General features: G+C 46.3%; 1 protein-coding gene across 1 annotated transcript in view; it reads left to right on the forward strand.

The window, feature by feature from the left end:
- The first annotated feature begins 2871 nt into the window (after positions 1-2871).
- The window catches only part of ANO4 (anoctamin 4), a 177351-nt gene continuing 165221 nt past the window's right edge, over positions 2872-15001 (forward strand). The window contains exon 1 of the mRNA XM_061566746.1: positions 2872-3383. Coding sequence (XP_061422730.1) covers positions 3215-3383 — 169 coding nt within the window. The 5' untranslated portion in view covers positions 2872-3214. The remainder of the gene's footprint in view (positions 3384-15001) is intronic.

Genomic DNA, 15001 nt, shown 5'->3' on the forward strand with positions numbered 1-15001 from the left:
CACTTGTCTGTGGAATGATAGCAGCGTACGATAAACCATTGCGGGTTCTGAGTATAATAACATAGAAACGGTTGGCTTAGATTCACATTATTTTGTATATAAAGGTAAAGGTGCAGTTCAGCAATTACTTGCTCATGGCACTGCTGCTCGAAGGGAGCTCCCCTAGAGGGTAATTGCCATTCTCTTCCATGCCGGCCAGACATTGGAACAGATGGGAGTACCCACACTTCATCCCATCACATCCATCCCGACGATCGGCGAACTGTAGTTTACCCATTTATACAACAAATAATGCACTTTGTACACAGATGGGAGTACCCACACTTCATCCCATCACACCAATCCCGACGATCGGATAACTGTGGTTTACCCATTTATACAAGAAATCATACACTTCGTACACTTCTTCATAATAGATGATTGCACACAGGAGACATTGGTGGCGGAAGCAGTCTAAGTAGTCAATGGACCTCAGAGGATGTGGTCATGAAATCTGCTCAGGCGTAGCAAGTGAAATGGATTGTGGCATCACAGGAGCGTGAAAAGGAAGGGTTGGCTGCTCGTGGAGGTCTTCATCCAGCACCGGTTAGGTCACAGCTGATGATGAAAATGTTCATGTTGATGATCATGATAGGTATCAACGAATTGTATGCATGTATGTGGAACTTCTTTCGCAACGTACGTAGCCGGCCGCGCTAATCGGAGGTGCGATATGATATGGCAAGTCAAAATTTAGCAAAATGTTGAATTTTTTACAGGTGGCTCAATTCAGTGCCCTAAGCTGGTATTGTCAGTGCAATTAAACTGGGTTTCAAGTGTAGCGAGTTGGTGGTCTCAGTCCGGTGATCGATGATTGTGCAAATAAACCCACCACGTTAAGTATGGATGGACACTTAATTTTTGGCTAAACTCCAGATCCAATAATTTCAATATCAGTTTGTCACGCGACGAACATTACTCTCATATTCTGCGTGGTCCAGGAAGTGCTGCCCTCTGCCATGGTCTAAGGAGTGCTGCCCCCTGCCATGGTCGCTTGAAGGGTTCTGAGAGGTAGCTCTGTAACACATTCCTGCGGAGGGAGCTGGTAGGAACGTTGGGTTGCTCGGTCAATGGCCAGGGTCAACGGCGGCGTGGTGTATTCCGAAAATATGCCCGACTGTGAGGGCGGGCACAAGCCGGCGTGAGTAGGTTAAACGTTGAGTTTTATAAGGGCATCAGGGGGTGACCAGCCGCTCCCCACCCAGCCCCACCCCTCCCACCCTCCACCCAGCCCCACCCTCCACCCAGCCCCACCCTCCCCACCCTCCCCACCCAGCCCCTCCCCACCCTCCCCTCCCGACCCAGCCCCTCCCCACCCTCCCCTCCCTCCCCACCCAGCCCCTCCCTGCACGACGGACACAATAATCCCCTGTGGGCTGGTGTAACCAGGAGGTTCCTACCAGTAATTTTTACTTCTGTGCATCGCTCTCTATCACAGAGGATTGCACTGCTCGAGGAGAGATCGGATTCCACGATTTTTCTCATCGTGACAGGACACCGCAAGCGAATGCAGCCGGGACACAATTGCGATGAAAATTTTGCTCATTAAAAATTGTGTTAAATAAAAAAAACCTGTATTTGTAAAACCCTTTTGTAGTGATGCCTTGCTACAGTATTGTTACAAGTGTGAATGAACAACACGCGCTCGCAAAAAACGATTATGAGCATGACGACGGTGATGATGGTTTCAAGATTGTGTACGATGGTGGGGATTGGGAGGTTTTATATTTAGTAAAAATGTGAAAGTTCATTAATCTTGCTCAGGGAGGCTTTGACCAACGGAATTAATAGTTTAATTTGGCCAGTGGGCGAATCGGTTAAGCAGACAGAGAGATTTACTCTTTTCTGCTATTGCCTCCCACTCCCTTCATTATATAAAAAAAATCTAATTATTCTAGTTGTGCATACATTGTCTTCACGCTTGCATGGCCTCTCAAACCCGCTCGTAACTTACTTTACTCACTGTCTCATCTCAACGGCCCCATTCATAGCTTCGAAATTATCTACTAGATTTAATTTACACGTGAAGTTAAACCTCGTTAGTGGCACTCATTTTTCACCGACATGTATTTATTCAAAAGTTATATTAATAAAACAAAACATAGTTCCATTTCGCGTGTGCAATTGTATACAACTGTACGATACGACATCGCGTATCTGATTCGCGAGAGACTAAAGGCACAGGCGGAATATGTGATTGTCTCTTATAAAAAAAATGTAAGCTGCAACAGGCACGAAAAGGTTACTGGACAAATCTAAAACACACACCGCATTAAACGCGGGGAAATGCTTCACTGTGCTTAAGAAGCGGGATGCGTTGCTGCTTGAGAAGAGGGTGGATTTGTGATGATCCGTCAAGAATGACGCTCGCAACGAGCACAAATTCTGTCCTGGATGACGGCTATGCAACGTATTGCAACACACAATAATTGAATATAATTTACAATCTCAAAACTCGAATTTCACTCTTTGACACCAATGCATTACTAAATCACCTTTTTCTATGTTCGAATACGGAATTATTATTATTACGAGTAGTAGTAACTTTTTGATGGCCCTTTGTTTGTTGTTTTAAATCGGCCTCATTATAATTGTCGCCGAGCACAGCTTGGTCTAGGACTGGAGAATGTAATGCGACCACAGTCCTGAGTAAAGACGCCTGGTTTTTATTGTTGTGGCTCGTAGCTGCTGTGCTATCCACACTTACAGCCAGTTTCTCACTCCTCCCCTCCCCACGCGTACTCCCATCCCCTTGCCTGGCTCCCTCCCGCCCGCCCTCTCACCCCTCTCCCCACCACTGCACACTATGAACAAAACCCGCGACTCCTTGGACGAAGCAGCTGTTTCCGCTCGCAGCACGGTTGACAGCTTAGAGGCTGCATTTATTTGATTATTCCACTTGTTATTGGAGCAGCCTGCTCTTTAATTCCACTGCAGGACGAGGGACTGCGCTGAACGGCCACCCATTCAGCCGGCTTGTGCAATTCCCCGTCTCCCTGCTGCCTATAGCGAGACGTTATTACAATACTCGAGAAGTCTATCGGCAGCGCGGGGCAAATACGCAGTGACATTGAAAGGATCTCCTCTGTGTGTGTGTATATTATTTTTTATTTTGTTGCGGAAACAACGGCGCAGTCACAATTGTTTGGACCGGCGGAGCTGATCAGCAGGCGGCATGCTTCACGAGGAGGATACGACAGCATCGGAATTGGGGCAGCCTCGCGGGAAAGAAGCGCTCTCGGGGCCAGAGCACGGAGGGCTTCAGCTCCAAGAGCTGCAGCCGTCGGCGGGACCCCCTCAGCCAAGCCTCGACGACCCTGGACCCGACTCGTGCCCCTATCCAGGTAAGGCAGCCAGCCCAGCTTAGCCCAGCCCAGCCTAGCCACACCAGCCCAACCCAGCCAGCCCTCCTAAACACTATCATCAAAGTGATTGCCTGCCCCAAATGTGCGTTCAGGCGATGCTCATCTCTTGTTTACAGCCTCTCAGCCCGTGGTGGGATTTCCACGTGTCTATTCATAGGACAACCACAAAGTTGTACTCATTGTTATCGAACCAGGAAGGTAATAGGGTTGCGCGAAGCCCCCTACCGGGATTTGAACTCGTAACCTTGTGTTTATGATTGCGAGTTGGTGTCTCTACTGCTGAACCATCTCTGGCCAACCTCTTGAGATACCCAAAAAAAAAAAAAACGGGGACGTGTCACGGAAAGAGGAATATCTCACAAAACCAAAAGTATAGATCACTAAATGTTAACGCTTTGTATTGTTATTATCTCGATTGACGGGAAAAAACGGCGCGTTCGATGTTCCCCCGGGGGAAGGCGAACAGATTTCCCAGGACAGCTCCGTCAATGAGGACATCCTCGGGGAATCGGGGACCCAGGGCGACCCTCGTAACCACTGATGCAGATTGCAGAGGTTGAAGCGGATTCTCCAGCCACACACCGAAGCCTATGGGCTAAATATCCCGGCCTACTTGAAAATCAATTGAGGGATTTAACCACTTGCGCGGCGCCACCGTATAAATTTTACAGCCATTGAACACGAGCAAAGTGGCATTGTACCAATAAGTACCACTACTGCCTCTGCGCTAATTAAAATAGGTGAATACGTGCATATGTATGTATCCGCAGGTGATTTCGTATGGCGATAGATAGGGAAACGGCTCTGTGATCTCACATGTTTGTATATTTGTGGGATGGAGTGATGGGGATTAGATGGATTGTGGCATCGCGGGACCGCGAGGGATGACAACGACATGTATAAGGGCTTCGTCCCGCAGTGGATAGGACACGGTGGATGAGTTTGATCACGACGATGATGATGATGATCATGATGAGAAAATTCCCGATGAGGAACACACGTGAACATTATCAGGTTAACACATTTGTAGGTGTGTAACGAAGGTCAATAACACTGTTTTATTTAAATCAACAGAGCTGCTTTACCAGCAATGAATGGGTGCAAGGATAGGCAGGAAACGGAGCATACAGTACCGCTACACACGAAAACAGTGTTGCAATGCCTATTGCATTGCGAAACTTTTGGCTCAGGCCTGTAAGACTTTACCAAACCGTCGGCCAAGACATACAGACACGTTGATGACAGCGTGCCGTTCTGTGTCGTTCTAAACAGAGCAACGGTTGAATATCCGACGTGTCACATATCCGCCCTGACCAATAAACCGTCCCTACACACAACGGTCTGAATGACCACACCCCAGAGAGTCGGGCGTTCGTGCCACGGTGGCAACTATAATTTTACATCGATGATTACATGTCCCACCTTTTTCACATATCTGCCGACGCGACGAGGGTATAACTCAATTTCTTATTTGTTGTATTTCCATGGTCATACCTCCCCCCCCCCCTTCCATGGTTTTTATTAATATATTTGCCCGTTATAAACTGAAGCGCTGACAGGTGAAAGACAATCCCTCGACATTTTCACGAGTTGCTCAACGGCGTTGATAAATGCATTCCAGTAAAAAAAAACAATTGGGTGCAATTGTGAACAATAGCCCTATCAGACATTATTATTACATATAATCGGCATCATCATTGGGTCACTGCAGCTCAGAGACTCAGTTTCGTATAGCATTTGAGAGCAGAGTTCAAGGGTTGCTCGCCCTTGACCCCAGGAACACTTCAGCGGTGTGGTGGAGGTGTAACGCTATTCAGGACCCGATCTGAAAGCGTCCGAAGACTCATAACAGCTCGTGCTCAGGCATGAGCCACTCGGTGAAGGGTGGGATGGCCAGCGTTTTTTGTTATACACCCACGACTCCGTGACGAAGGCGATGATTCAGATCCACTTGTAAAAAGTTGTCAGATTTCAATGACATTCTCGGCAGTTTGACTTTTACGCTAAAAAGTAACAACGTTGAGAGGAGGATGGGATTGAAGGAAGACTGAAACTTCATTTTCCCATATGCATATTGAGTGACACCCTAGGCTGCGCATTGGCCCCCAGATATGCAACGGTGTACTGTGCAGTATTAGTCTTCGTATGAAGGCGGGGGGCATGGGATGTTGGGTGAGTGGAGGGACCAAAGCAGATGCCTGTTCTTTCGTAACGTATGTCTTATTTTTTTAGATGCGATTTCAACAATTCCATATAACAGTTGCCTTACAGTATACAACACACGTTTTTATTAATGTTCTCATTGGGCAGCATTTTGACCTCTGTTGCTGAGGTTGTCAGTGCTCTCGTTTGTTTTTCGCAATGCCTTATGGTGTTTATTAAGAAATAATATGAGCATGGGAATAGCTGTTGTGGCTGCTGCCTTGGGCAATGTGTGTGTGAAGGTTCTCTGAATAGCACCATCACTGCTGGCCCCATATTAAACTGAAACTAAACAATTTTTTTTTATTTTGCCAGACGCGACTTGGCCACAATTGATAGCTCAACGAAGTGGCTTATCGTGTGGAAATGTATAGTAGCCAAGTAGTCTGAAAGCAAGTTTCTCAATTTTGAGGGAAAACCCAGAGGATCCGGAGAAAAATCCACGCGACCACAGTGAGATAGAGAGAGAGACATGCAAACTCTAAATATACAGCAGGCGTCAGGATCGAACCTACGATCTCCTGTATACCAGGCAAGGTAGTTAACATCTATTAGCCACTGTCATGATGATGAGAGAGATACATGCCAACTGCAAATATACAGCAGGCGTCAGGATCGAACCCACGACTTCCTGTATACCAGGCGAGGTAGTTAACATCTCCTAGCCACTGACATGATGATGTGAGAGAGACACGCAAAACTCAAAATATACAGCAGGCGTTAGGGTCGGGATTGAACCCACGGGCTCCTGTATACCAGGCGAGGTAGTTAACATCTCACCACCGCGACCGAAGCACCCACACTGCACCCGATCTCATCGGTTCTCAGAAGCTCAGCGGGATTTGTTGAGCCTGGATCGTGCTTGGATGAGTGACCACCATTGTGTGTGCAAACGACAGATGCAGTAGGCGTTGTGGGCAGCAGAGGGCAGTGGAGCACAATCCATGTTCGTTTTGCCCCCCCCCCCCTCTCCCGCTTATCATCAACCCAAACCTACCAGTGTGGTGAAGTATGGCCAATATATCACTCACAGCCCCGCAATGAGTGGGAATGCCCTCACCATTCAGCAGTGGGTTGACAAGAAATAAAAAAAAACACACTGGGCCGTGCATGGACATCATAGCCTAGAATTACAAACGCACGAGAGGGCATTAAACTTAAAACTTAGCACTTAGTCTTCTTGCTTTTCTGCTTTGAACTGCATGCCACGTTTACAGTCACACAAAACACGCACACACACAGATGCTTCTAAAAGTTCATACACATACAGTCGTTTCAGCAGCTTAATAACCAAGTCACGTACTGTATATGAAACTTTGTTGCAATGCCAATGATCCTCGAGGGATAAGCCTCAGACACTGTCAATAACTGCGGGAGTTGGACCGGTGGAAGTTGATAAGGATGTTGTGCTGCTTTTGCGGTGACTGCACCAACAGAATCTACATATGGCGCGAAGTGTGATTACACTCGGATGTTGGGAAGGGCACGTGAAGGAATGAAAAATCATAATAAGTATAACCCGTAAAAACAAAGTTTTTCACTATAAATCCTTTATATGCGTGGCAGCGAACTTAATATAAAGGATTTAAAAATATATTCGCCTGTGGAGGACGCGGGGATCGATCCCGCGACCTTTGGCATGGGAAGCGAGGGCGCTACCAACTGCGCTACTCCGCCACAGCCTGTGGAGGGGTTACGCTCTTGGCTCTTACACTCTGACGTTCAGCCAAAGCCATGAATTAGTTCTATTTGAATATATGTAAAATAAAATTTTTTTGCCTAAAAAGTGTAACATTTTGGGAATTTTTTTTCACGAACAATAATTGTCTGGCACAACGAGTCTGTGTGGAAAATGTCAGCTCGATTGGATCACGGGAAGTGGGTTAAAAAACGACCGAAAGATTTGCACGGTCCTAAGCAAGCAAGCAAGCACGCGAACTTAATATAAAGGATTTAAAAAGACCTTCCGTCTTGTGGAAATCTGTTCTCCTATAACACAGTAACTGCGTTCCGGAAGAACGCTTGATGGAAACATCGCGTTATAATAAATCATATATAATATAGGGGTATAGAACAGTCCGCGAAAACACGTGAGATGCGTAACGCAGGCTGAGCAAAGACTCAGGCGCGTGGGTGGCATCTGGAAGTATCCAGCAGCATCCCACCTCGTGTGACGCTGCACCGAGGCAGCCGTACGACCACTTGTTGCTTGCTCGCGCGACGGAGTTCCGTTCAGCTCGATCGCGTTATATCCAATTCGCATCCGCGTTGTGAGCGATGTGTTGCCCGATACATTCGTCGCGCTACATCCAATTCGCGTGATGAAAACGCGCGTTATAGGAGAACGGGCTGCACGCTTTAGCCCACCAGCTTTTACTGGGCTCTCCAAGCCAAGTAAGCGGACCCCGCTGTGGCTTTGACATTGTGGGTCTCATCAGCCAGAGCCAGGGGCTTGTTCAGCAAATGCCACTGGGTTTGCGTTATGCTACTGACAATTTCCCTGGGTCGACGCAGCACCTAATGAGGACCTGCTGCGGTGCGTAAACATAGCCACTGCTGAGATAACGGCGGCCAGGCGTGGTGCTGGCCACCCACCCCCTCGTGTGCCGTGCTGGCCTTCATAGGTACTCGTTAACAGCACTTGCCCCAACAGTCTGTTAAGGCTATACGGGGGATCTTTGTTTTTGTTATTGACAAGAGCACCCCATCTGCATTACTACCCAGAGTGTTCCTTAGCAATAGATGCTGATTAATAGAGGCAGTTTAATTCCTGTGGTATTTTCCACGTAATTTGAAAACATTAATTGGCAAGACTAATTACAACTGTTAAGATTGTTTCATAATTAATAATATATGTAATCCTTCCTGTATCCACCAACAGATGATGGCCTCCCACACATCATAGGATTTGTTTGTGATCATACTTCACCATGTTGGTCAGTGTGGGTTGATGAAGCGGTGACGGGGGTGGGGAGTGAAGGCAGGACTGCTTGCCCCTGATGTTAGCCGTGTGTAGTATTTACATGAACCACGTACATACAACGGTTTACGTAAACATCTATTGACGTTTGCACGCGCAGTCGATACGTGCATCATGAGGGTTAAAAATGGTCTTCAGCCAATGAATCGATGCGTCATTACGTTCTTAAAGGCCACTGTGAACGCACTCTGAAAGAGAGACCCCTCCTTACCACCCTGAATAATAACGTTTTATCCCATGCGTTTAGCAGCCGCTGAAAGCTTGTCAGAAGAAGTACATTTTAAAGGGGTAAAGATGACAACCTCATTGAGCACAAGTGTGCAGAGAGAGAGAGAGCGGCTGAAAATCGTTTTCAAGTACGTTTAAAGCATTTGACCAGGGCCTAACTTTATCTGTGTGCCGCCATAGATGTAGATGTCACTGCTTCGGTGCCTTTGTTCTTGAAGGCAGCAGAAGTGCTACATTTGTTTGGTATCTCAATGTTCTTAGCGCTCACCAAAGGTGAACCGCTTTTTGTCCCATTGGCACCAGCTTCCAAGTGTGTGTGTGGTAATGCTTAACACGTGCCTCTTGATAATTGTTTTTTTACCCTTCTATCTGGCAACAAAACTGACACCTTTTTTTTACAAGGAGTCATGTTTACATAGACCACAATACCTGCAGTCATAATGCAAACAAAAAACATAACTCTGATAATGTGCACTGTCCTTGAAGTTGATTGGTCTACACCCGAGACAGCTTTCCTTAGAGCCTAGTCTCACATGGATTGGACCAGATGAGGCGAAAAGGCGCAGAACTCAAAGACAATGCACCATCAGAGTATGAGAGCTCGGGGCAAGCATCTACACTATGGGAACCTCATTTGCCAGTAAAAATATGATAATTGGTTTTTTTTACCCTTCTATCTGGCAACAAAACTGACACATTTTTTTACAAGGAGTCATGTTTGCATAGACCACAATACCTGCAGTCATAATGGAAACAAAAGAACATAACTCTGATAATGTGCACTGTCCGTGAAGTTGATTGGTCCACACCCGAGACAGCTTTCCTTAGAGCCTAGTCTCACATGGGTTGGACCAGATGACGCCAAAAAAACGTGCCTCTTGTCACTGGCCTCTTCATCATTGGCCATGATCAATCCACTGCTGGATAGAGACCTCCACCAAGCCGTCACCACCTGTTGTGAGTCTGCAACAAAGGTCGCAACCGGGTACCTGATACCCGTACCCTACCCGATACCCGGCTACCCATACCCGGCCAGGTAAGGGTACGGGTACCCGTTTGGTGCGGCCGGGTACGGGTACGGGTAGGCCGTGAGTCACCGGTGAGTAATCATTTGTCACTCATTTCGGGTAGGGTACGGGTACGGGTAGCGTACGGGTACCCATACCCGGCCAGGTACGGGTACGGGTACCCATTTGCAACCCTGGTGCGGCCGGGTACGGGTACGGGTAGGCCGTGAGTCACCGGTGAGTAACCGTTTGTCACTCATTTCGGGTAAGGTACGGGTAGCGTACGGGTACCCATACCCGGCCGGGTACGGGTACGGGTAAGGAATCAAAACCCGTTTGCGACCTCTGGTCTGCAATGGAGTGGTCCGACTCAGCACCTGCACATGAGCCAATGTCCATCGCTGCATCTCCTGGGTGGACATCCCCCGTCCACTCGGCACGCCTTCCCGGCTGGACGCCGCTGTGCTGGCACCGTCGGGGTATTCGCCTATGCTGTTGTCTCGCCTCGGTCTGGTCTCACCCACTGAGAACGAGAGCCTCAGGGCAGTCCCGGATGATCCTCGTAGCAAAAGTAGCTGCACATGCTACGGATCCCCGGAATTTTCAAGGGCCCCACGCTAAAGGCTTTCAAGCTATCAATTCCGGTTCAGTGATTCTGAACTTGCTCCATTACTATAGTACTATACTGCCTTAAACTTTTATGAACGACTGGGTGTTTCATGTTAAGGATTTGTTGTATTATCTGGTCGTATAACAAATGAAAAAATACAATTACTTTACTATGCAAGTAAAAAAAAATTGCGTTTCAAGTAATCAATAATGTCAGGAAGTGTCTTTACGAGGAGTCTTAGTGAGTGTGCGGCTAGGTTGCTGCCATCGTGTAATGGTCAGCAGACTGGACTTGCAGCCCAGAAGTTGCCGGTTCGTTCTCCTGGCTCGCCAGTTTAAACAGTAACCAAGCTTCTTAAATCCCCCCAACTCTGTCCACCCGGTGGTATAATTGGACGTACCACAGTGAAGTCAAATCGGCAGGTCGCGTGTGGCGGAGTGGGGTGTGAGTACCCCCCCCCCCCCCCCCACTTCTTTATGAACGTCTGGCCAGCGTCGAAGAGGAGGCCACATTTTCTCTCGGCCGGTGTTTCTCAAACCTTCTTCGCTCATGGGTAACATCAGCCGATGCAAACATTTACACGGACCGCACCGCTCACACCCCAACCCCTGTTGACAAAACGCATTCACTTCTCTCTAAATGCCATTCATACAAAATTACACATTTTCGAAACATAAATACTTTATTTCTGCAGCTAAAAGAGTGGCTTTTGTAGAGGGGGAGGGGGAGGTAATTAGACCTTAGGGTAAGTGATGATGATAATAATGATTTATATTTATAAAGCACCCTTAAACAATCGTTCTAATCAGGTTAGTCTAATCAGAGTAGTTTACCTAACTTAATTTTTTTCAATGAAATATGATTAAAATATAAATTAATGCCTGACATCTTCTTGGTTCTTTCGGTAAAGTTACGTGACTTTACCGAAAGAACCAAGAAGATGAATCCCTGCAGTCACAAAAGCTTTAAATCGAAATTTAATGTCTGACACAAAAGGTATAAACGTTGTAATTATTGTCCGGATCCACCTGCGTTTGCGTCACAGCCCCGCGGGCAAACCTGGAGGACTGTCGCAGACCACCGCTGGTGCCAGGGACCACACACTGAGAACCACTGCCCTCCTCGAGAGCAGTGGTTCTCAAAGGGTGGTCCGCGGGACCACCACATTGAGAGCCACTGACCAGTGGAGGCCCTTCCGCCAACAGTAGGCGCCAGCAAACAAATAGGAAGCTGCGCTTTGACAGACCGTCCCATCGTCGCAATTTGGCACGAGGCTTAATTCTATAAAGCCAACGGACGTATTGGCTCGTTGCACGTGGGGCTTGGGAAAATTCTGCACACTGGAGGTCAGAAGCGGTGACTTAAAAAATTCGCCGTTTTTCACATGTTCGGCACAGTATGATGATTGATTGTTGCTAAGTTTGAATTTTTGCGGTCGTTTTTTTCTTCTTCTCAGAAATGCATTATAAAGGTTGGTCTTATTAAACTTCAGAAAATATTACACCAGGGCTATTGCTGTGGGCTTGGTCTTGCCGTGGCTTCTTGAGGGATGGTGTTGTTTATAGATTAAGTACTGTGTTACAACGAGTAAATTCGTTTTTCAAAGTTCTATTAAATGTAGATTATTCATTCATGTGAAAACAATTCTTGCCTTTGTTCCCTGTATACAGGAGAGTAATGTTGTTAAGAAATGTTTGTGTTTATGCAGCTCATTGATGTTGCCATGGCATAATCGTTAGCACAATCCAGAGGTTGCCGGTTTGGTTCAGTCTGAAATAGTGGGACAGCTTGTTAAATCTCCCCGCCTCTCTCCACTCATGAGTATGGAATTATTTGACCAGTTAGTCGATCAGCTGGTCGCCTGTGGTGAGACAAAGCGTGGGGACTCCCACCTCTTCCAAAATGTCTGACTAGGGTGGGTAGACTTGGCTAAAAGCCCTCTAGAAGGGCCACCCAAGAGCCCTCTCGAGTGGAGGCCCTTCTGTGTAAGCAGTGGCGGAGGAGAAAACAATAGGACAGGGCTGCACCTTTAGACTTTTATTTTATTAACACCTCACTTTTCAAACTATATATTATTATATTTTTTGACATGTGAAGTGTGAGATTTTTGGTTGAAAAATGCCAGAGCCATATCTTCTCTTCTTTGGCACTCCCCCGGTCAAGGATAACTTCCTATCTAAACCTCAAGGAAGGCGGTCTGCAAAAAGAATACAACAAATTTTGATATTTAGAGAAGCCGCATACGAATATTCCTGGGACATTAAAGTTAATCGTGCAACCAGCACGTGTCCTGTTTTAAGCAACAGTATTGTGCTCACGTGACTCGTGTGTGTTTTCACTCTCGCAGCTAAAGTCTTCAACAGCAACGTGGCAAGGGAGCTGGAATGTTAAAACGCTGAGCCAATGCTAATTCAATCCTTGGTTCGAATCCAGGTTTTAGCAACCCATGATCAAATCGGTCACTCGGGTATAGCGAGGTGATGGTCTCAGCCAAGTCAACAAAGAATGGATTAAAAAATTTAAGTACAACATCAAATTCGGTTTTGAACTTAATTTGGTCAAATTCTAGCTCGGAAAACTACAAATGTTGGTGTGACCATCACGTGACAATCTCTTTAAGACAAAAAATATACTATTTTTTTAAAATCTAGCAGCAAGTCTGAATGTCTATGAGAATGTATTAACAGAAACCTCAACACATTCATCAATAGCACCGCCCAGAGGTGTGGACTCGAGTCATGTGACTTGGACTCGAGTCAGACTCGAGTCATGAATTTGATGACTTCAGACTCGACTTGGACTTGCATAACAATGACTTTGTCCCACCTCTGAGGTGTGGACTCGAGTCATGTGACTTGGACTCGAGTCAGACTCGAGTCATGAATTTGATGACTTCAGACTCGACTTGGACTTGCATAACAATGACTTTGTCCCACCTCTGAGGTGTGGACTCGAGTCATGTGACTTGGACTCGAGTCAGACTCGAGTCATGAATTTGATGACTTCAGACTCGACTTGGACTTGCATAACAATGACTTTGTCCCACCTCTGAGGTGTGGCCTCGAGTCATGTGACTTGGACTCGAGTCAGACTCGAGTCATGAATTTGATGACTTCAGACTCGACTTGGACTTGCATAACAATGACTTTGTCCCACCTCTGGCACCGCCCCAAAATGTAATAATACAAATATATGAGAGGCGACGTTTTTTTTTCTTTTCCGGAAGGGCCCTTCATGATAGCAGGCGAAGGTTCGTAGCGGGTTATGCTTGTGGACCACCACCAACGCAGCATCACCAAATACGCTTTTCGAATATTAGATTGAAACGTGAAATAACTCTATGATTTGTTTCGATTTAAAGCTTTCGTGACTGCAGGGATTCATCTTCTTGGTTCTTTCGGTAAAGTCAAAGGAATTTAGCATATTTATTTATATTTATATAAATATGCTAAATTCCTTTGGATATGCAAATTCCTTTGTCAATGCGCCCAGCTTATATATATGCTCCAAGCTCGTGTGCTGTTTCATTCAGACTCTGTCGCCTCGACGGACCTGGTTTTCACCTGAGGACGGCTGCTTGCGTTGTGGCCGAAACGTCGTGAGAATTGTTTTATTATGTTTTATTTTTATTATTTTATTACTTCCCTTCTACGTGACTTTACCGAAAGAACCAAGAAGATATATTATTTGTGTATTGTTTGAATAATTTGAACAACCTTTTCAACGCTGAAAACAAAACATGATGTGTTGAAGAATGCACTTTGCCTTTGTAATAGTGAGTAAATAGCTCGAAGTATTATCGTAATTCTGTAATCTTATAATCCATTGATTTATTAAACTTTCATTTCTTAATACTCTTCACTAAATGAGCAATTGTGTAGCATATCCAACGTTACAACTATTATCTACAAGCAAAGTTGAAAACAAGTTTAACGTCTCGTCATAAGTGCCACGTTTGATCTTTAGTCTGTTGGGACAAAACAGCCTCGAATATAAACCAATGATGACAATGCACACAACAATTCACGGACCTAAACGACTGTGACTCTAAGGCGTGTCGTTCGAAAGCCCGGACGCGGAAGACCTTCAAGTGACACTTTAAAGTCGGTGTGGATTGAACGCTGCACGCTGAATGTTCAACAGCAGTGGGACAATGATGATGCTAACGACGACGACGATGGTGGTGATAGCCACATTCCAGATGGTGGGGGCTTCCACGGAGAAAGGACACTCGGTAGTGACCATGGTCCTGGACTTTGTTATCGAGAGGAGGAGGAGTAGGTTGTGAGTCACGCTGCTACTGCTGCTGCTACAGATAGTTCCACCGTGAGCTGTAGTGCAGGGGGGCAGTAGAGGAGAGAGATGCGGGGGGCTGCCACGGATGAACGATGGCAGGAAGTGACGTTCTTAGTCTTTGGTGTCGAGATGAGGAGTAGAAGGTTGTGAGTCGAGCTTTCGAGAATAATAATATGATTACACAATGCATAATAATAATAAAAACAGCTGTGGCCGCACTCAAACAAAACGAAAGAGGCATAATAAAACAACGCTGAGGAACCACGTGTTAATG

Source organism: Lethenteron reissneri, chromosome 37 (genome assembly GCF_015708825.2).
Source record: "Lethenteron reissneri isolate LAM-NWPU_2019-01 chromosome 37, ASM1570882v1, whole genome shotgun sequence".
Taxonomy (NCBI): domain Eukaryota; kingdom Metazoa; phylum Chordata; class Hyperoartia; order Petromyzontiformes; family Petromyzontidae; genus Lethenteron; species Lethenteron reissneri.